The 20960-nt window shown below is 43.4% G+C and overlaps 1 protein-coding gene across 1 annotated transcript in view; it reads left to right on the forward strand.

Moving 5' to 3' along the window:
* Window positions 1–20960, forward strand: part of LOC112220510 (1-phosphatidylinositol 4,5-bisphosphate phosphodiesterase zeta-1-like) — a 47888-nt gene that overhangs the window by 14256 nt on the left and 12672 nt on the right. Inside the window, exons 5-10 of the mRNA XM_042301866.1 lie at window positions 9839–9887; window positions 9975–10097; window positions 10348–10488; window positions 11122–11238; window positions 11834–12006; window positions 17879–18005. Coding sequence (XP_042157800.1) covers window positions 9839–9887; window positions 9975–10097; window positions 10348–10488; window positions 11122–11238; window positions 11834–12006; window positions 17879–18005 — 730 coding nt within the window. The remainder of the gene's footprint in view (window positions 1–9838; window positions 9888–9974; window positions 10098–10347; window positions 10489–11121; window positions 11239–11833; window positions 12007–17878; window positions 18006–20960) is intronic.

Raw genomic sequence — 20960 nt, forward strand, 5'->3', positions numbered from 1 at the left:
TGCTGGTGATGACGGTCTGATAGGGCAGGAATGAGACTGGCACAGGCTGCTGCTGGTGATGACTGTCTGATAGGGTAGGAATGAGACTGTCACAGGCTGCTGCTGGTGATGACTGTCTGATAGGGTAGGAATGAGACTGGCACAGGCTGCTGCTGGTGATGACTGTCTGGTAGAGTAGGAAGGAGACTGGCACAGGCTGCTGCTGGTGATGACTGTCTGATAGGGTAGGAAGGAAACTGGCACAGGCTGCTTGCTGGTGATGACTGTCTGATTAGAGGACAGAGGTTTTGCATGTGTGTGTGTGTGCACGTGTGTGTGCGTGTTTGTGTGTGTTTATGTGTGTGTATATGTTTGTGTGTGTTTGTGTGTGTTTGTGTGTGTGTGTTTGTGCGTGTGTGTGTGTGTTTATGTGTGTGTTTATGTTTGTGTGTGTATATGTTTGTGTGTGTGTGTGTGTGTGTGTTTGTGCGTGTTTATATGTGTGTGTGTGTTATATAGATTTACTTAAACAAGTTATAGATGGTTATTATACATGACTGTGGGAGAATATGATTTGATGTACATATCAATTATACATTTTTACGTCTTTTGAGGAATATATAATAATATAATTAAGTGGAATGCACAAGTTTGAATGGGTGTAGAGCTCGATCTTGATTTGAATTGAGTTCTCAGCCCCTACTCATACACGGTCACTCAGTCATCATGTGATCTTAGATGAGCCGTACTTCTAGTGACAGACAGTCATGTACGGAAAGCCAGTCCTAGCATATGTGGTGTCACAACATACAGTCGTGGCCAAAATTTTTGAGAATGACACAAATATTAATTTTCACAAAGTTTGCTGCTTCAAGTGTCTTTAGATATTATTGTCAAATGTTACTATGGAATCTGAAGTATAATTATAAGCATTTCATAAGTGTCAAAAGCTTTTATTGACAATTACATGAACTTGATGCAAAGAGTCCATATTTGCAGTGTTGACCCTTCTTTTTCAAGACCTCTGCAGTCCACCCTGGCATGCTATCAATTAACTTCTGGCACACATCCTGACTGATGGCAGCCCATTCTTGTATAATCAATGCTTGGAGTTTGTCCGAATTTGCGGGTTTTTGTTTGTCCACCCGTCTCTTGAGGATTGACCACAAGTTCTCAATGGGATTAAGGTCTGGGGAGTTTTCTGGTCATGGACCCAAAATATCTATGTTTTGTTCCCCGAGCCACTTAGTTATCACTTTTGCCTTATGGCAAGCTGCTCCATCATGCTGGAAAAGGCATTGTTTGTCACCAACTGTTCCTGGAAGGTTGGGAGAAGTTGCTATCGGAGGATGTGTTGGTAGCATTCTTTATTCATGGCTGTGTTCTTAGGCAAAAATTGTTAGAGAGCCCACTCCCTTGGCTAAGAAACAACCCCACACATGAATGGTCTCAGGATGCTTTACTGTTGGCATGACATGGTAGCGCTCACCTTGTCTTCTCCGGACAAGCTTTACGGATGCCCCAAACAATCGGATAGGGGATTCATCAGAGAAAATGACTTTACCCCAGTCCTCAGCAGTCCTATCCCTGTACCTTTTGCAGAATATCAGTCTGTCTCTGATGTTTTTCCTGGAGAGAAGTGGCTTCTTTGCTGCCCTTCCAGGCTATCCTCCAAAAGTCTTCGCCTCACTGTGCGTGCAGATGCACTCACACCTGCCTGCTGCCATTCCTGAGCAAGCTCTGTACTGGTGGTGCCCCGATCCCGCAGCTGAATCAACTTTAGGAGACGGTCCTGGCACTTGCTGGACTTTCTTGGGCGCCCTGAAGCCTTCTTCACAACAATTGAACCACTCTCCGTGAAGTTCTTGATGATCCGATAAATGGTTGATTTAGGTGCAAACTTACTGGCAGCAATATCCTTGCCTGTGAAGCCCTTTTTGTGCAAAGCAATGATGACGGCACGTGTTTCCTTTTAGGTAACCATGGCTGACAGAGGAAGAACAATGATTCCAAGCACCACCCTCCTTTTGAAGCTTCCAGTCTGTTATTCGAACTCAATCAGCATGACAGAGTGATCTCCAGCCTTGTTCTCATCAACCCCCCCACATGTGTTAACGAGAGAATCACTGACATGATGTCAGCTAGTCCTGTTGTGGCAGGGCTAGAATACAGTGAAAATGTTTTGGGGGGATTCAGTTCATTTGCATGGAAAAGAGGGACTTTGCAATTCATCTGATCACTGTTCATAGCATTCTGGAGTATATGCAAATTGCCATCATACAAACTGAGGCAGCAGACTTTGTGAAAATTAAGATTTGTGTAATTCTCAAAACTTTTGGCCACGACTGTATATACTATTATTACACACAAATGATCATGTTACTAAATCACTCTGCCTCACATGAAATGTAGTCAAAACGAGTCTAACTAACTAATCTAACTAACTCATCTGACTAACTCATCTAACTAACTCATCTGACTAACTCATCTAACTAACTCATCTGACTAACTTACCTAACTAACTCATCTAACTAACTCATCTAACGAACTAATCTAACTAACTCATCTAACTAACTCATCTGACTAACTCATCTAACTGTAAGTAGCTCTGGATGAGAGTGTCTGCTGAATGACTGAAAGGTGAAATGTAGCCTGCATGATAGCTGCTCTATGGTATAGTACTTATAGTAATACCAATAGTAATACTAATAGTAATACTAATAGTAATAATAATACTAATAGTAATAATAGTAATACTAATACTAATAGTAAAAATAGTAAGAGTAATAATACTAATAGTAATAATAATAGTAATACTAATACTAATAGTAATAATAGTAATTATAATACTAATGGTAATAGTAATATTAATAGTAATAATAATAGTAATACTAATAGTAATAATAATAGTGATAGTAATACTAATAGTAATAATAATTATAATACTAATAGTAATAGTAATACTAATAGTAATAATAATAGTGATAGTAATACTAATAGTAATAATAATTATAATACTAATAGTAATAGTAATACTAATAGTAATAAGAATATTAATAGTACTAATAGTAATTATAATACTAATGGTACTAGTAATACTAATAGTAATAGTAATACTAATAGTAATAATAATAGCGATAGTAATACTAATAGTAATAATAATTATAATACTAATAGTAATAATACTAATAGTAATAATACTAATAGTAATACTAATAGTAATAATACTAATAGTAATAATAATTATAACACTAATAGTAATAATACTAATAGTAATAATACTAATAGTAATAATACTAATAGTAATAATACTAATAGTAATACTAATAGTAATAGTAGTAATATTAATAGTAATAATACTAATAGTAATACTTATAGTAATAATACTAATAGTAATACTTATAGTAATAGTAATACTAATAGTAATAATAGTAATAGTAATAACAGTAATAATACTAATAGTAATAGTGTTACGGTTTTCTTCCGTCGAAGGAGAGTCGGACCAAAATGCAGCGTGGTTAAATCGATACATCTTTAATGACGATGAAATACGAACAATACAATACAAAAAGAACAAACGGAATGTGAAAACCTATACAGCCTATCTGGTGACAACTAACACAGAGACCGGAACAATCACCCACGAAACACTCAAAGAATATGGCTGCCTAAATATTGTTCCCAATCAGAGACAACGATAATCACCTGCCTCTGATTGAGAACCGCCTCAGGCAACCATAGACTTTTCTAGACAACCCTACTAAGCCACAATCTTAATACCCACTAAAACCCCAATACAAATACACACCACAAAATAAACCCATGTCACACCCTCGCCTGACTAACTAAATAAAGAAAACACAAAATACTAAGACCAGGGCGTGACAAATAGTCATAGTAATTATAATACTAATAGTAATACTAATACTAATACTAATAGTAATAATGGTAATAGTAATAATAGTAATAATAATAATACGAATTGTAATAGTAATAGTAATTATAATACTAATAGTAATAATAATAGTAATAGTAATACTAATAGTAATTTAGTGGGTGTTTATTTTTGTCCTGTTCCACACATGTATACAAGTGTGTGAACAAGATTTTTTTTGTTTTCTTCACCCTCGGAGAGTGGGGTCAAGGCCAACTTCCCCTGAGACAATATTATATTATCTTATTAACAGCGCTTTCAGAATGTATTCACACCCCTTGACTTTTTCCACATTTTGTCACGTTACAGCCATATTCTAAAACGTATTAAATTAATAAAAAAATCATCAGCAATCTACACGCAATACTGCATAATGAGTAAAAACGTTTTTTTTTAATACATTTTAGCAAATGTATAAAATAAAATAAAAAACAGAAATGCCTTATTTGCATAAGTATTCAGACCCTTTACTATGAGACTCGAAATTGAGCTCAGGTGCATCCTGTTTCCATTGATGATCCTTGAGATGTTTCTTCAACTTGATTCGAGTCCACCTGTGGTAAAGGAAATTGATTGGACATGATTTGGAAAGACACACACCTATCACAATAAGGTCCCACAGTGCATTTCAGAGTAAAAACCAAGCCATGAGGTCAAAGGAATTGTCCGTAGAGCTCCGAGACAGGATAGTGTTGAGGCACAGATCTGGGGAAGGTTACCAAAAATGATGGGAGAACCTGGAGAACCTTCCAGAAGAACAACCATCTCTGCAGCACTCCACCAATCAGGCCTTTATGGTAGAGTGTCCACACGGAAGCCACTCCTCAGTAAAAGGCACATGACAGCCCACTTGGAGTTTGCCAAAAGGCACCTAAAGACTCTCAGACCATGAGAAACAAGATTCTCTGGTCTGATGAAACCAAGATTGAACTCTTTGGCCTAAATGCCAAGTGTCATGTCTGGAGGAAGCCTGGCACCATCCCTACGGTGAAGCATGGTGGTGGCAGCATCATGCTGTGGGGATGTTTTTCAGTGGCAGGGACTGGGAGACTAGTCAGGATCGAGGCAAAGATGAACGGAGCAAAGTACAGAGAGATCCTTGATGATAATCTGCTCCAGAGCGCGCAGGACCTCAGACTGGGGCGAAGGTTCAACTTCCAACAGGACAACGACCCTAAGCACACAGCCAAGACAACGCAGGAGTGGCTTCAGGACAAGTCTCTGAATGTCCTTTAGTGGCCCAGCCAGAGCCTGGATTTGAACCCGATCTAACATCTCTGGGGAGACCTGAAAATATCTGTGCAGCGACGCTCCCCATCCAACCTGACAGAGCTTGAGAGGATCTGCAGAGAAGAATGTGAGAAACTCCCCAAATACACGTGTTTCAAGCTTGTAGCGTCATACCCAAAAAATACTTGAGCCTGTAATCTCTGACAAATGGGGTATTGTGATGTCATTATGGGGTATTGTGATGTCATGATGGGGTATTGTGATGTCATTATGGGGTATTGTGTGTAGATTAATGAGGGTAAAAACAGTTTAATATATCTTTGAATAAGGCTGTAAAATAACAAAAGGTGGAAAAAGTAAAATTATTTTCAAAGGCAGTGTCATGTTACCTATGCCGCTCTGTACCATCACTCATTCATATATCTTTATGTACATATTCTTTATCCCCTTACACTGTGTATAAGGTAGTAGTTTTGGAATTGTTAGCTAGATTACACGTGGGTTATTACCGCATTGTCGGAACTAGAAGCACAAGCATTTCGCTACACTCGCATTATTAACTGATCTGATAACCATGTGTATGTGACAAATAAAATTTGATTTGAGAATGTTTGAGGAAGGATTGTCGTAAGTAACCACATGGATTTGAAAGGTATCAAATTCTAAGTGAAAGGTATGTGAGGCTATTTACTGGTGGAGAAGATTCCACTATCCCATTTGTATTGATTTCGGCTTTGGATGCTTTTAAGGATATCATTTATTTTTAGTTCCGCCCTGCGTTGTTTGTATATTGTTATGGAACCAAGATGGCTTTTGAAAAATACCAAACCACCGTTTCTTAACTCTCAACACATTGCTGCTCATCCAGTGAAACCAGAGTTCTGTGATATTGAGCTGTTGGTTCCCATTCTACCATCGCTACGTGTGTGTTGTTGACTGACTGTGTGGGGATATGAACTCAACGATTTATACATAATATTTGACTTAATACTATTGGTAAGAAAATGTGACACATTATAAACCCTGTATTGACAAAGACATTCAACAATGGGCGTGGCAGAAAGATTTATCCAGAGTATTAAGTAAAGTTAATAATATATAATAATATATAATATGCAATTTAGCAGATGCTTTTATCCAAAGCGACTTTATAGTCAAGTGTGCATACATTTTACATACGGGTGGTCCTGGGAATTAAACCAACTATCTTGCTGTTGCTCCTAAAGTTATTTTTTTTTCCTAAAGTTTAATAGATTATAAGTAATTCTACTACTGTCTTGTAGTGTTGTGAGGTGTTATTTAAACATTTTAAACACCCCCCCACTACAAACACATCTCTACCTGCCCCCCACTATAAAAACATCTCTACCTGCACCCCCACTAGAAATACATCTCTACCTGCCCCCCATTAGAAACACATCTCTACCTGCTCCCCCCCACACCCTCCCACTAGAAATACATCTCTACCTGCCCCCCCCACTAGAAATACATCTCTACCTGCCCCCCACTAGAAATACATCTCTACCTGCCCCCCCACTAGAAATACATCTCTACCTGCCCCCCACACCCTCCCACTAGAAACACATCTCTACCTCCCCCCACACCCTCCCACTAGAAACACATCTCTACCTGCCCCCCCACTAGAAACACATCTCTACCTGCCCCCCCACAGAAATACATCTCTACCTGCCCCCCACTAGAATCACATCTCTACCTGCCCCCCACTAGAAGCACATCTCTACCTGCCCCCCACTAGAAACACATATCTACCTGCCCCCCCACTAGAAACACATCTCTACCTGCCCCCCACTAGAAATACATCTCTACCTGCCCCCCACTAGAAACACATCTCTACCTGCCCCCCACACCCCCCACTAGAAATACATCTCTACCTGCCCCCCACTAGAAATACATCTCTACCTGCCCCCCACTAGAAATACATCTCTACCTGCCCCCCACTAGAAATACATCTCTACCTGCCCCCCACTAGAAATACATCTCTACCTGCCCCCCACTAGAAACACATCTCTACCTGCCCCCCACTAGAAACACATCTCTACCTGCCCCCCACACCCTCCCACTAGAAACACATCTCTACCTTCCCCCCACTAGAAACACATCTCTACCTGTCCCCCCACTAGAAACACATCTCTACCTGCCCCCCACTAGAAACACATCTCTACCTGCCCCCCACTAGAAACACATCTCTACCCCCCCCCACTAGAAACACATCTCTACCTGCCCCCCACACCCTCCCACTAGAAACACATCTCTACCTGCCCCCCACTACAAACACATCTCTACCTGCCCCCCACACCCCCCACTAGAAACACATCTCTACCTGCCCCCCACTAGAAATACATCTCTACCTGCCCCCCACTAGAAACACATCTCTACCTGCCCCCCACTAGAAACACATCTCTACCTGCCCCCCACCACTAGAAACACATCTCTACCTGCCCCCCCCACACCCTCCCACTAGAAACACATCTCTACCTGCCCCCCACTAGAAACACATCTCTACCTGCCCCCACACCCTCCCACTAGAAACACATCTCTACCTGCCCCCCACTAGAAATACATCTCTACCTGCCCCCATTAGAAACACATCTCTACCTGCTCCCCCCACACCCTCCCACTAGAAATACATCTCTACCTGCCCCCCACTAGAAATACATCTCTACCTGTCCCCCCACTAGAAATACATCTCTACCTGCCCCCCACACCCTCCCACTAGAAACACATCTCTACCTGGCCCCCCACACCCTCCCACTAGAAACACATCTCTACCTGCCCCCCCCACTAGAAACACATCTCTACCTGCCCCCCCACAGAAATACATCTCTACCTGCCCCCCACTAGAAACACATCTCTACCTGCCCCCCACTAGAAGCACATCTCTACCTGCCCCCCACTAGAAACACATATCTACCTGCCCCCCCCACTAGAAACACATCTCTACCTGCCCCCCACTAGAAACACATCTCTACCTGCCCCCCACACCCCCCACTAGAAATACATCTCTACCTGCCCCCCACTAGAAACACATCTCTACCTGCCCCCCCCACTAGAAATACATCTCTACCTGCCCCCCACTAGAAATACATCTCTACCTTACCCCGGGGCATTGCTGTATCAATATGGTTTCTTGTTAGAATATCAAGACAGCTGGAACGTTTGGTAAGGCAATTTAGTCCTTTCAAATTCCAAGAGAGAATAGCTAGCGTTGCAAAATTGTTTTTCAAAAAAAGGAATGTTATATTAATGATGTCATTGTTATTATTAGTCAGCAGCGTACCACCCTGTATCACACTGCTGGCTTCTGATGCTAAGCAGGGTTGGTCCTGGTCAGTCCCTGGATGGGAGACCAGATGCTGCTGGAAGTGGTGTTGGAGGGCCAGTAGGAGGCACTCATTCCTCTGGTCTAAAAAAAATATCCCAGGGCAGCGATTGGGGACTTTGCCCTGTGTAGGATGCGATCTTTCAGGTTGAGTGTTAAACAGGTGTCCTGACTCTCTGTGATCACTAAAGATCCCATGGCACTATTGTAAGAGTAGGGGTGTTAACCCTGGTGTCCTGACTAAATTCCCAATCTGACCATGGTCACCTTAATCATCTTCAGCTTACAATTGGCTCATTCATCCCTCCTCTCCCCTGTAACTATTACAAAGGTTATTGCTGTAAATGAGAATGTGTTCTCAGTCAACTTACCTTGCAAAAAACATTTTGTGTTGATAAACCCATGAATTAAACTTAAAGCAGGACCCACAGAGAAACCATCGGTCCTTTCCCACCCAGAAACCCCTCCCAGTAAACAATCAGCCCTCCCTCTCCAGTTCCCCCCTCCCTAACCTCCAGCTCTCCCTCTCCAGTTCCCCCTCCCTAGCCCCCAGCCCTCCCTCTCCGGCTCCCCCTCCCTAGTCCCCCAGCCCTCCCTCTCCGGCTCCCCCTCCCTAGCCCCCAGCCCTCCCTCTCCGGCTCCCCCTCCCTAGCCCCCAGCCCTCCCTCTCCGGTTCCCCCTCCCTAGCCCCCAGCCCTCCCTCTCCGGCTCCCCCTCCCTAGTCCCCCAGCCCTCCCTCTCCGGCTCCCCCTCCCTAGCCCCCAGCCCTCCCTCTCCGGTTCCCCCTCCCTAGTCCCCCAGCCCTCCCTCTCCGGTTCCCCCTCCCTAGCCCCCAGCCCTCCCTCTCCGGTTCCCCCTCCCTAGCCCCCAGCCCTCCCTCTCCGGTTCCCCCTCCCTAGTCCCCCAGCCCTCCCTCTCCGGTTCCCCCTCCCTAGTCCCCCAGCCCTCCCTCTCCGGTTCCCCCTCCCTAGCCCCCAGCCCTCCCTCTCCGGTTCCCCCTCCCTAGCCCCCAGCCCTCCCTCTCCGGTTCCAGCTTCAGGTGAATTGTGGATGGCCAGGTTATACCAGGTTATACCAGGTTATACCATCTGCTGCAGTGAAATAGACCTGCTTGTTTTTTCTTGTCATACAGTGAATGTCCCACACCTTAACATGGTGTTCACTATTTACAATCGGTAGAAAACAAGTCCATTAATTGATAGTCGGGCAAAAGAAAGCCACGATAAGGCTACGCATATCAACGCCTGCCACTGGAGCCGGAAACTTAAAACATTTTCTTTCTGAAACGTTTTTCTTGACTGTCTCTTTACCGCCGAGACAGATCAGATATGTGGATTATGTCTCTGGGTTGACAGGAGCTGAAATATAAAATCCTGATTAAGAACAAAAAGCTCAGTCCTCAGAGTGAGTCAGAGACAGAGGACAGGAGGGAGAGAGACTCAGAGGACAGGAGGGAGAGAGACTCAGAGGACAGGAGGGAGAGAGACTCAGAGGACAGGAGAGAGAGAGACTCAGAGGGGGAAGACAGTGAGGAAGAGGATGACGATGATGATGAGGAAGAGGAGCCTAATCTCAAAACAAAGCACCATTCCAAATTGAAACGGAAGAAAGTAAGTCATACACTGGTATATTAGATTAGAGGACACGGATAAACTTGACCTGTACATCTCCCTATAAACACTCGCACTAAAGCAGGGTCAGTGAGGTTGTCCTGTCCCTAACCTTAATCCTAACCCTAGAGTTTAATTTCCACTCGCCAGCTCAACCCTAACCCTAGTCACAACCTTAATGTGTTTATTGTTCTCTCTCTCGCAATTTGTCTCTCTCTCTCTCTCTCTCTCAAAGAGGAAGAAGGCAGCAGTAGTTGCTGAGTCTCTATCTAACCTGGTGGTCTACACCAAGTCAGTGAAGTTCCACAGCTTCAGCCATGCCAGAGAACACCAGCAGTACTATGAAAATACCTCTCTGGGGGAGAAGAAGGCTCACAAGCTGGTCAAGACCTCAGGTTTTGTACCTTGGACGACTTACCAAATTAGTGTTTCAAACTGCACATGGGGGAGAGGGGGGGGGACCACATTTGCAAGTATCAAGTGTTGAACACAGGCCGCAGTAAAAACAGGAGTTTGAGTGTCTCATATTCATACTGTTAGTGAAAAGGGGAAAAAAAGACGGTTGAGAATTGGAATGAAACAAGTCTATTGAGATTTGAATGAAAAGAGACTGTTGAGATTCGAATTCAAAGCACAATCAGTAAACAGGTCATTGTGCTACGGAGATAGAGTGGAGGGGAATGACGCAGTGACAGATGAGTTGTGATGGATTTCACTCAACAGCCATTATCAGCCTCTTGCTATAATGGCTCCTTGATGTGGCATTTTTTTTAAAGCACAGAGTCTATGTATAATGCTGCAAGGACACCCTGTCCCTGAACGAGTAATACCAATTTAATCAGGATAAGCATTTGTACGATGGGACTGCTATATGAACTAAAATGACACGAGGAGACTAGGAAAGTACATGGTAACTTCATTAGCATCACATGACTAGAAGTTACTTCTCCTCGTGTCATTTTAGTTCATATAGCAGTCCCATCGTATCCAGAGAAATGTACAAAAAAACACATGTTCTCATCTCTCAGCTCCAGATTTCGTCCAGCACAACATGGTGTTCATCACCAGGATCTACCCAGCAGCCTCTAGAACCCTGTCCTCCAACTACAACCCTCAGGGGTTCTGGAATGTGGGCTCACAGATGGGTAGGTGGACAGAATTTTTTTTGAATGAGCTCCATGTTCACACCAAAACTTCCTGGAATGTAAATTAGAATGTAATGGTCTTTGGACCGCTTGGATCATTCTTTCTTGCTGTGTTTAAATGTGAGAGCTTGAGTCAATACGATCTTCAATTCATTCATTATGAAAAATAAACTTGACGTTACATTTGAGAATAGTCACACAAAAAAACTTTTGCAAAAATGAAATGTATTTATGGCACAGACATTCACTTCGTATTCCTTTCATGACAACTTTGTTTCTTTGGTAAGACTGAGATTGATGACAACATCATTTTAATTGCTTGAAGGCAGAAGGAGATGAATCACCTTTGTCATTCTATTTGACATAAAACAAAACACAACTTTTCAATAAACAAATCAAACTATATTCAAAGACCCCTGGCTGTGCTTGGTAATGTTGAACTGTAAGGAAATACATTGAATGTTTAGATTTGTGTCTCGTAGTCCAATCCCAGTCTAATCTAGGTTGACGGAGGGCTGGAGAATGTAATCTGTCTGGTCTTGTCTGTGCCCGTGTGGCAATGCTGACATTGTGTCATCTGGACTCTTCTTTACAGTGGCTCTGAACTTCCAGTCGTTGGGCCTGCCCATGGACCTGAACAACGGGCGTTTCCAGGACAACGGTGGTTGTGGTTACGTCCTCAAACCCCTCTTCCTCAGAACCAATCAGTGGGGCTTTAATCCAAACAGTTACCGTCACAACCTGAAGCCGGCACACCTACTGCTGAAGGTACTAGAACTGTGTGATGCAAGGATGTGGGTGTGTGAGTGGGGAGGGGAGGAATGTGGGGGAGGGGAGGGAGTGTTGTGTGGGAGGGGATGTGTGGGGAGGGGGGATGTGTGGGGGGTGTTCTGTGGGAGGGGGTGTGTGGGGAGGGGGTGTGTGGGAGGGGGTGTTCTGTGGGAGGGGGTGTGTGGGGGGGAGTGTTGTGTGGGAGGGGTGTGTGGGGAGGGTGGGGGTGTGTGGGAGGGGTTCTGTGGGAGTGGGTGGGGGGGGGGGTGTTGTGTTGGAGGGGGTGTGTGGGGAGGGGGTGTTGTGTGGGAGGGGGAGTGTGGGGAGGGGGTGTTGTGTGGGAGGGGGTGCGGGGAGGGGGTGTCCATCCTATCTGGAACATTTATCTCTAACCTACTGCGTCTCTACCTCTAACCTACTGCGTCTCTACCTCTAACCTACTGCGTCTCTACCTCTAACCTACTTGCGTCTCTACCTCTAACTTATTGCGTCTCTACCTCTAACTTACTTGCGTCGCTACCTCTAACCTACTGCGTCTCTACCTCTAACTTACTTGCGTCGCTACCTCTAACCTACTGCGTCTCTACCTCCAACCTACTGCGTCTCTACCTCTAACCTACTGCGTCTCTACCTCTAACCTACTGCGTCTCTACCTCTAACCTACTGCGTCTCTACCTCTAACCTACTGCGTCTCTACCTCTAACCTACTGCGTCTCTACCTCTAACCTACTGCGTCTCTACCTCTAACCTACTGTGTCTCTACCTCTAACCTACTGCGTCTCTACCTCTAACCTACTTGCGTCTCTACCTCCAACCTACTGCGTCTCTACCTCTAACTTATTGCGTCTCTACCTCTAACTTACTTGCGTCGCTACCTCTAACCTACTGCGTCTCTACCTCTAACTTACTTGCGTCACTACCTCTAACCTACTGCGTCTCTACCTCCAACCTACTGCGTCTCTACCTCTATAACTTTTTGGGGTTACGTTACCACATCCACTTCCACAGCAACATAGATAGACTAAAAACACATTATCTCTGGGAAGTCAAAGACCAGTTTCAGTTTGTTAGTCATCACGCTCTGGCCGCCCAGTCTACATTAGCAGACTCAAGGAGAATACTCTACAGACTCCAATTAAACGCTGTCCTTTTTTTGTACTGTATATGTAAACAAGCTGCTCCAGTGCACGAGAAAGAGAGATGCTTGTGGGTTTTATTTACAAGACACGGTACCATTCCAAATACACTCAAAGGCCAAGCGCAGTGGATTGCATTCCAAATACACTCAAATCAAAGTTTATTTGTCACGTGCGCCAAATACAACAGGTGTAGGTAGACCTTACAGTGACATGCCAAATACAACAGGTGTAGGTAGACCTTACAGTGACATGCCAAATACAACAGGTGTAGGTAGACCTTACAGTGACATGCCAAATACAACAGGTGTAGGTAGACCTTACAGTGACATGCCAAATACAACAGGTGTAGGTAGACCTTACAGTGACATGCCAAATACAACAGGTGTAGGTAGACCTTACAGTGACATGCCAAATACAACAGGTGTAGGTAGACCTTACAGTGACATGCCAAATACAACAGGTGTAGGTAGACCTTACAGTGACATGCCAAATACAACAGGTGTAGGTAGACCTTACAGTGACATGCCAAATACAACAGGTGTAGGTAGACCTTACAGTGACATGCCAAATACAACAGGTGTAGGTAGACCTTACAGTGACATGCCAAATACAACAGGTGTAGGTAGACCTTACAGTGACATGCCAAATACAACAGGTGTAGGTAGACCTTACAGTGACATGCTTACTTACAGGCTATAACCAATAGTGCGAAAAAGGTATTAGGTGAACAACAGGTAAGTAAAGAAATAAAACAACAGTAAAAAGACAGTGAAAATAACATTAGGAAGGCTATATACAGTAGAGAGGCTATATACAGTAGAGAGGCTATATACAGTAGAGAGGCTATATACAGTAGAGAGGCTATATAGAGGCTAACGTTTTCCTGTAGTCCACAATCATCTCCTTAGTCTTGGTTATGTTGAGGGAGAGGTTGTTGTCCTGGCACCAAACGACCAGGTCTCTGACCTCCTCCCTATAGGCTGTCACGTCGTTGTCGGTGGTCAGGCCTACCACTGTTGTGTTGTCTGCAAACTTAATGATGGTGTTGGAGTCATGCTTGGCCATGCAGTTGTGGGTGAACAGAGAGTACAGGAGGGGACTGAGCACGCACCCCTATGGGGACCCCATGTTGAGGATCAGCGTGGCAGATGTGTTGTTACCTACCCTCACTTCCTGGGGGCGGCCCGTCAGGAAGTCCAGGATCAAGTTGCAGAGGGAGGTGTTTAGTCCCAGGATCCTTAGTTTAGTGTTGAGATTTGAGGGCAATATGGTGTTGAACGCTAAGCTGTAGTCAATGAACAGCATTCTCACATAGGTGTTCCTTTTGTCCAGGTGGGAAAGGGCAGTGTGGAGTGCAATAAAGATTGCGTCATCTGTGGATCTGTTTGGGCGGTATGCAAATTGGAGTGGGTCTAGGGTTTCTGGGATAATGGTGTTAATGTGAGCCATTACCAGCCTTTCAAAGCACTTCATGGCTATGGACGTGAGTGCTACGGGTCTGTAGTCATTTAGGCAGGTTGCCTTTGTGTTCTTGGGCACAGGGACTATGGTGGTCTGCTTGAAACATATTGGTATTACAGACTCAATCAGGGACATGTTGAAAATGTCAGTGAAGACACCTGCCAGTTGGTCAGCACATGCCCGGAGCACACGTCTGGGTAGTCCGTCTGGCCCCGCAGCCTTGTGTATGTTGACCTGTTTAAAGGTCTTACTCACATCGGCTACGGAGAGCGTGATCACACAGTCCTCCAGAACAGCTGATGCTCTCATGCATGCCTCAGTGTTGCTTGCCTCGAAGCGAGCATAGAAGTAATTTAGCTCGTCTGGTAGGCTCGTGTCACTGGGCAGCTCGCAGCTGTGCTTCCCTTTGTAGTCCATAATGATTTGCAAGCCCTGCCACATTCGATGAGCGTCAGAGCCGGTGTAGTATGATTCAATCTTTGCCCTGTATTGATGCTTTGCCTGTTTGATGGTTCGTCGCAGGGCATAGCAGGATTTCTTATAAGCTACCTTGAAAGCGGCAGCTCTACCCTTTAGCTCAGTGAGGATGTTGCCTGTAATCCATGGCTTCTGGTTGGGGTATGTAAGTACAGTCACTGTGGGGACGACGTCCTCAATGCACTTATTGATTGGCTGTCAGCCAATCAGCATTCGGGGCTCAAACCACCCAGTTTATAACAGACAATATACCACGGGTATGACGTAGAATGACCTGTTTACTGTTGTAATTACGTTGTTAACCAGTTTATAATAGCAATAAGGCACCTCTGGGGGTTTGTGGTATAAGGCAAATTAACCACAGCTAAGGGCTGTAAATCCAGGCACTCTGCATTGCGTTGTGAGTAAGAACAGCCCTTTAACCGTGGTATATATTAGCCATATGCCATACCCCCTCGGGCCTTATTGCTTCAGTAGACTAAACTAGACTCCCCCTGCGCATGAAAAATACATGTATTCTCTTATCAGAGGGGGGAAAAAAGCACCTTTATGTATCAACATCCTGTGCTTCAGGTCTGCTACTCCACTCAAGGGAAAGCCTCCTAGAAAGCCCTGCAGAGCTTTCAAGTCCAGTGGAATCAGATTTATAAATAGAATAATGTTCACTTATAAATAGGTATGCTGCTGTATTGAATAATTCAACTAGAAGAGGTAAGAAAATAACGCTGCTTCCTTTTCAACTCTATGGACCTATTTGGTATACTGTTTTACCAATCTATTTGGTATACTGTTTTACCAATCTATTTGGTATACTGTTTTACCAATCTATTTGGTATACTGTTTTACCAATCTATTTGGTATACTGTTTTACCAATCTATTTGGTATACTGTTTTACCAATCTATTTGGTATACTGTTTTACCAATCTATTTGGTATACTGTTTTACCAATCTATTTGGTATACTGTTTTACCAATCTATTTGGTATACTGTTTTACCAATCTATTTGGTATACTGTTTTACCAATCTATTTGGTATACTGTTTTACCAATCTATTTGGTATACTGTTTTACCAATTTATTTGGTATACTGTTTTACCAATCTATTTGGTATACTGTTTTACCAATCTATTTGGTATACTTTTTGGTATACTGTTTTACCAATCTATTTGGTATACTGTTTTACCAATCTATTTGGTATACTGTTTTACCAATCTATTTGGTATACTGTTTTACCAATCTATTTGGTATACTGTTTTACCAATCTATTTGGTATACTGTTTTACCAATCTATTTGGTATACTGTTTTACCAATCTATTTGGTATACTGTTTTACCAATCTATTTGGTATACTGTTTTACCAATCTATTTGGTATACTGTTTTACCAATCTATTTGGTACACTCTTTTACCAATCTATTTGGTATACTCTTTTACCAATTTATTTGGTATACTGTTTTACCAATCTATTTGGTATACTGTTTTACCAATCTATTTGGTATACTCTTTTACCAATCTATTTGGTATACTGTTTTACCAATCTATTTGGTATACTGTTTTACCAATCTATTTCCTAGCAATTGGTTTCCTTGAGCAGAAGAATGGACTTCACTGACCCAATCTGAGTGAGATTTGGGATTGTGTGTAACTACCATAACCCCCCAGAAACCCCATAGTCATGCATAGTTCCCCCTTACCCTAAATCAATGAGTCATGGATCAGTCCATCACACAAGTGATTTAACTGATGTTCAGTCCGACACATGTAACACTAGCCTGGTAATCACTGGACTGATGATCAAACCTCACAATACCTATAGCACCACTATGAGGCAGTTGGGGGAGGGGAGGGGGGGTCATTGACTTCATGTTTCCTGGGTGAGGCGGATCCATCGGTGCCAGGCAGGCATACCCAGATAACTGCATGCAGGTTTGTCTTTGATCAGGGTTGGGCATAGGGACGAGAGAAGAGGAGAGAGTGGACTACAGATAAGCCTGCCAGACTGGTGTAATTACACTTCTACTTCCCTCCTCCCTTCCTCCCTCCTTCCCTCGCTCACTCGGTTCTCTCCCCCATGCCCACTCCTAGTGCTGATGAATCCCTGGCACCAGGCCCCGAGGCAGGCAGAAGAACACACACCCCATCGGATTGGAACATTTACATCCTCATTGAAAAGCAATGAGAAAAAAATTAATTTGGAATTCAGTAAGGAAACTGAAATTCCAATGTCTGTCTACCACCTGTCTGTCTGTCTGTCTGTCTGTCTGTCTGTCTGTCTGTCTGTCTGTCTGTCTGTCTGTCTGTCTGTCTGTCTGTCTGTCTGTCTGTCTGTCTGTCTGTCTGTCTGTCTGTCTACCACCTGTCTGTCTGTCTGTCTGTCTACCACCTGTCTGTCTGTCTGTCTGTCTACCACCTCTCTGTCTGTCTGTCTGCCTGTCTACCACCTGTCTGTCTGTCTGTCTGTCTGTCTGTCTGTCTGTCTGTCTGTCTGTCTGTCTGTCTGTCTGTCTGTCTGTCTGTCTGTCTGTCTGTCTGTCTGTCTGTCTGTCTGTCTGTCTACCACCTGTCTGTCTGTCTGTCTGTCTACCACCTACCTGTCTATCTGTCTGTCTGTCTGTCTGTCTGTGTCTACCACCTGTCTGTCTGTCTACCACCTGTGTCTGTCTGTATGTATGTCTGTCTTACGCCATGGCATGCTGGGTTCAACCGTCTCTGGGTTTACAGAGACAGAATTAATGGTGTTCAGAGGGAAAAACACTAACAGCTCATGTCTCTGTCCCTGTCCCTTGTGTGAAGGTTATCAGTGGCTCCAACCTGCCTGTTCCGCGGAGCGGCAAGGCCCTGGACCCCTTCGTACGCGTGGAGATCCACAGTGTCCACTCAGACTCCTGCAGGAGACACACAGACACCGTCAGACACAACTGTGAGTTCTCCAAGCGACTGTCCCACTGATTCAATAGTGGGGCAGTCTCCCTTTTTAAAGGCAATGTTTCCTTGTTCGTAGAAACTGCATTCACGGTAAACATAAGTCAGATCAATCGGAAATTACCTTTAAAATGTCCATTGCGCTGTGACGTGGATCTCCCGTGGTCCGGATTGAATCTACTTAATGGTAACCGAGCAACTGTGTGTTCTGAAGCATAGATAGAGACGGGTACACATGAGAGGCACTGCGACTCAGACATGGTTAGATTGGGGTGTGCGTGAGTCCTGTTACAAAGGAATGAACAAACACGACGGTGAAGCAAACAAAACTAGAGTATGTGAAGGAACCTATGACAGTCAATGTCCGGAAATAGACAGTCAATATCTGGAAAAGATAGTCAATGTCTGGAAAAGACAGTCAATGTCTGGAAAAGACAGTCAATGTCTGGGAAAGACAGTCAATGCCTGGAAATAGACAGTCAATGCCTGGAAATAGACAGTCAATGTCTGGAAAGTCAGTCAATGTTCAGCAAAAGACAGTCAATGTTTGAAAATAGACAGTCAATGTCTGGGAAAGACAGTCGATGTCAGCAATAGACAGTCAATGTCTGGAAATAGAGAGTCAATGTCTGGAAATAGACAGTCAATGTCTGGAAATAGACAGTCAATGTCTGGGAAAGACAGTCGATGTCAGCAATAGACAGTCAATGTCTGGAAATAGACAGTCAATGTCTGGAAATAGACAGTCAATGTCTGGAAAAGATAGTCAATGTCTGGAAAAGACAGTCAATGTCGGGAAAAGACAGTCAATGTCTGGAAATAGACAGTCAATGTCTGGAGAAGACAGTCAATGTCTGGAAAAGACAGTCAATGTCTGGAAAAGATAGTCAATGCCTGGAAATAGACAGTCAATGCCTGGAAAAAGACAGTCAATGTCTGTAAAAGATAGTCAATGTCTGTAAAAGATAGTCAATGTCTGGAAAAGATGGTCAATGTCTGGAAAAGACAGTCAATGTCTGGAAAAGACAGTCAATGTCTGGGAAAGACAGTCAATGTCTGGAAAAGATAGTCAATGTCTGGAAAAGACAGTCAATGTCTGGAAAAGATAGTCAATGTCTGGAAAAGACAGTCAATGTCTGGAAAAGATAGTCAATGTCTGGAAATAGACAGTCAATGTCTGGAAAAGATAGTCAATGTCTGGAAATTGACAGTCAATGTCTGGAAATAGACAGTCAATGTCTGGAAATAGACAGTCAATGTCTGGAGAAGACAGTCAATGTCAGGAAAAGACAGTCAATGTCTGGAAAAGATAGTCAATGCCTGGAAATAGACAGTCAATGCCTGGAAATAGATAGTCAATGCCTGGAAAAAGACAGTCAATGTCTGTAAAAGATAGTCAATGTCTGTAAAAGATAGTCAATGTCTGTAAAAGATAGTCAATGTCTGGAAAAGATGGTCAATGTCTGGAAAAGACAGTCAATGTCTGGAAAAGACAGTCAATGTCTGGGAAAGACAGTCAATGTCTGGAAAAGATAGTCAATGTCTGGAAAAGACAGTCAATGTCTGGAAAAGATAGTCAATGTCTGGAAAAGACAGTCAATGTCTGGAAAATATAGTCAATGTCTGGAAATAGACAGTCAATGTCTGGAAAAGATAGTCAATGTCTGGAAATTGACAGTCAATGCCTGGAAATAGACAGTCAATGTCAGGAAAAGATAGTCAATGTCTGGAAAAGACAGTCAATGTCTGGGAAAGACAGTCAATGTCTGGAAATAGACAGTCAATGTCTGGAAATAGACAGTCAATGTCTGGAAATAGACAGTCAATGTCTGGAAATAGACAGTCAATGTCTGGAAATAGACAGTCAATGTCTGGAAATAGACAGTCAATGTCTGGAAAGACAGTCGATGTCGGGAAAAGACAGTCAGTGTCTGGAAAGACGGTTGATGTCTGAAAGAAGACAGTCAGTGTCTGGAAAAGACAGTCGATGTCTGGAAAAGATAGTCAATGTCTGGAAAAGACAGTCAATGTCTGGAAAAGATAGTCAATGTCTGGAAATAGACAGTCAATGTCTGGAAAAGGTAGTCAATGTCTGGAAATAGACAGTCAATGCCTGGAAATAGACAGTCAATGTCAGGAAAAGATAGTCAATGTCTGGAAATAGACAGTCAATGTCTGGAAATAGAGAGTCAATGTCTGGAAAAGATAGTCAATGTCTGGAAAAGACAGTCAATGTCTGGAAAAGACAGCCAATGTCTGGAAAAGACAGCCAATGTCTGGGAAAGACAGTCAATGTCTGGAAATAGACAGTCAATGTCTGGAAAAGACAGTCAGTCAATGTCTGGAAATAGACAGCCAATGTCTGGAAATAGACAGTCAATGTCTGGAAATAGACAGTCAATGTCTGGAAAGACAGTCGATGTCGGGAAAAGACAGTCGGTGTCTGGAAAGACGGTTGATGTCTGAAAGAAGACAGTCAGTGTCTGGAAAAGACAGTCGATGTCTGGAAATAGATAGTCAATGTCTGGAAAAGACAGTCAATGTCTGGAAAAGATAGTCAATGTCTGGAAATAGACAGTCAATGTCTGGAAAAGATAGTCAATGTCTGGAAATAGACAGTCAATGCCTGGAAATAGACAGTCAATGTCAGGAAAAGATAGTCAATGTCTGGAAATAGACAGTCAATGTCTGGAAATAGAGAGTCAATGTCTGAAAAAGATAGTCAATGTCTGGAAAAGACAGCCAATGTCTGGAAAAGACAGTCAATGTCTGGGAAAGACAGTCAATGTCTGGAAATAGACAGCCAATGTCTGGAAAAGACAGTCAATGTCTGGAAATAGACAGTCAATGTCTGGAAATAGACGGTCAATGTCTGGAAATAGACAGTCAATGTCTGGAAAGACAGTCGATGTCGGGAAAAGACAGTCCGTGTCTGGAAAGACGGTTGATGTCT

The sequence above is a fragment of the Oncorhynchus tshawytscha genome, linkage group LG19 (assembly GCF_018296145.1).
Source record: "Oncorhynchus tshawytscha isolate Ot180627B linkage group LG19, Otsh_v2.0, whole genome shotgun sequence".
In the NCBI taxonomy this organism is placed as follows: domain Eukaryota; kingdom Metazoa; phylum Chordata; class Actinopteri; order Salmoniformes; family Salmonidae; genus Oncorhynchus; species Oncorhynchus tshawytscha.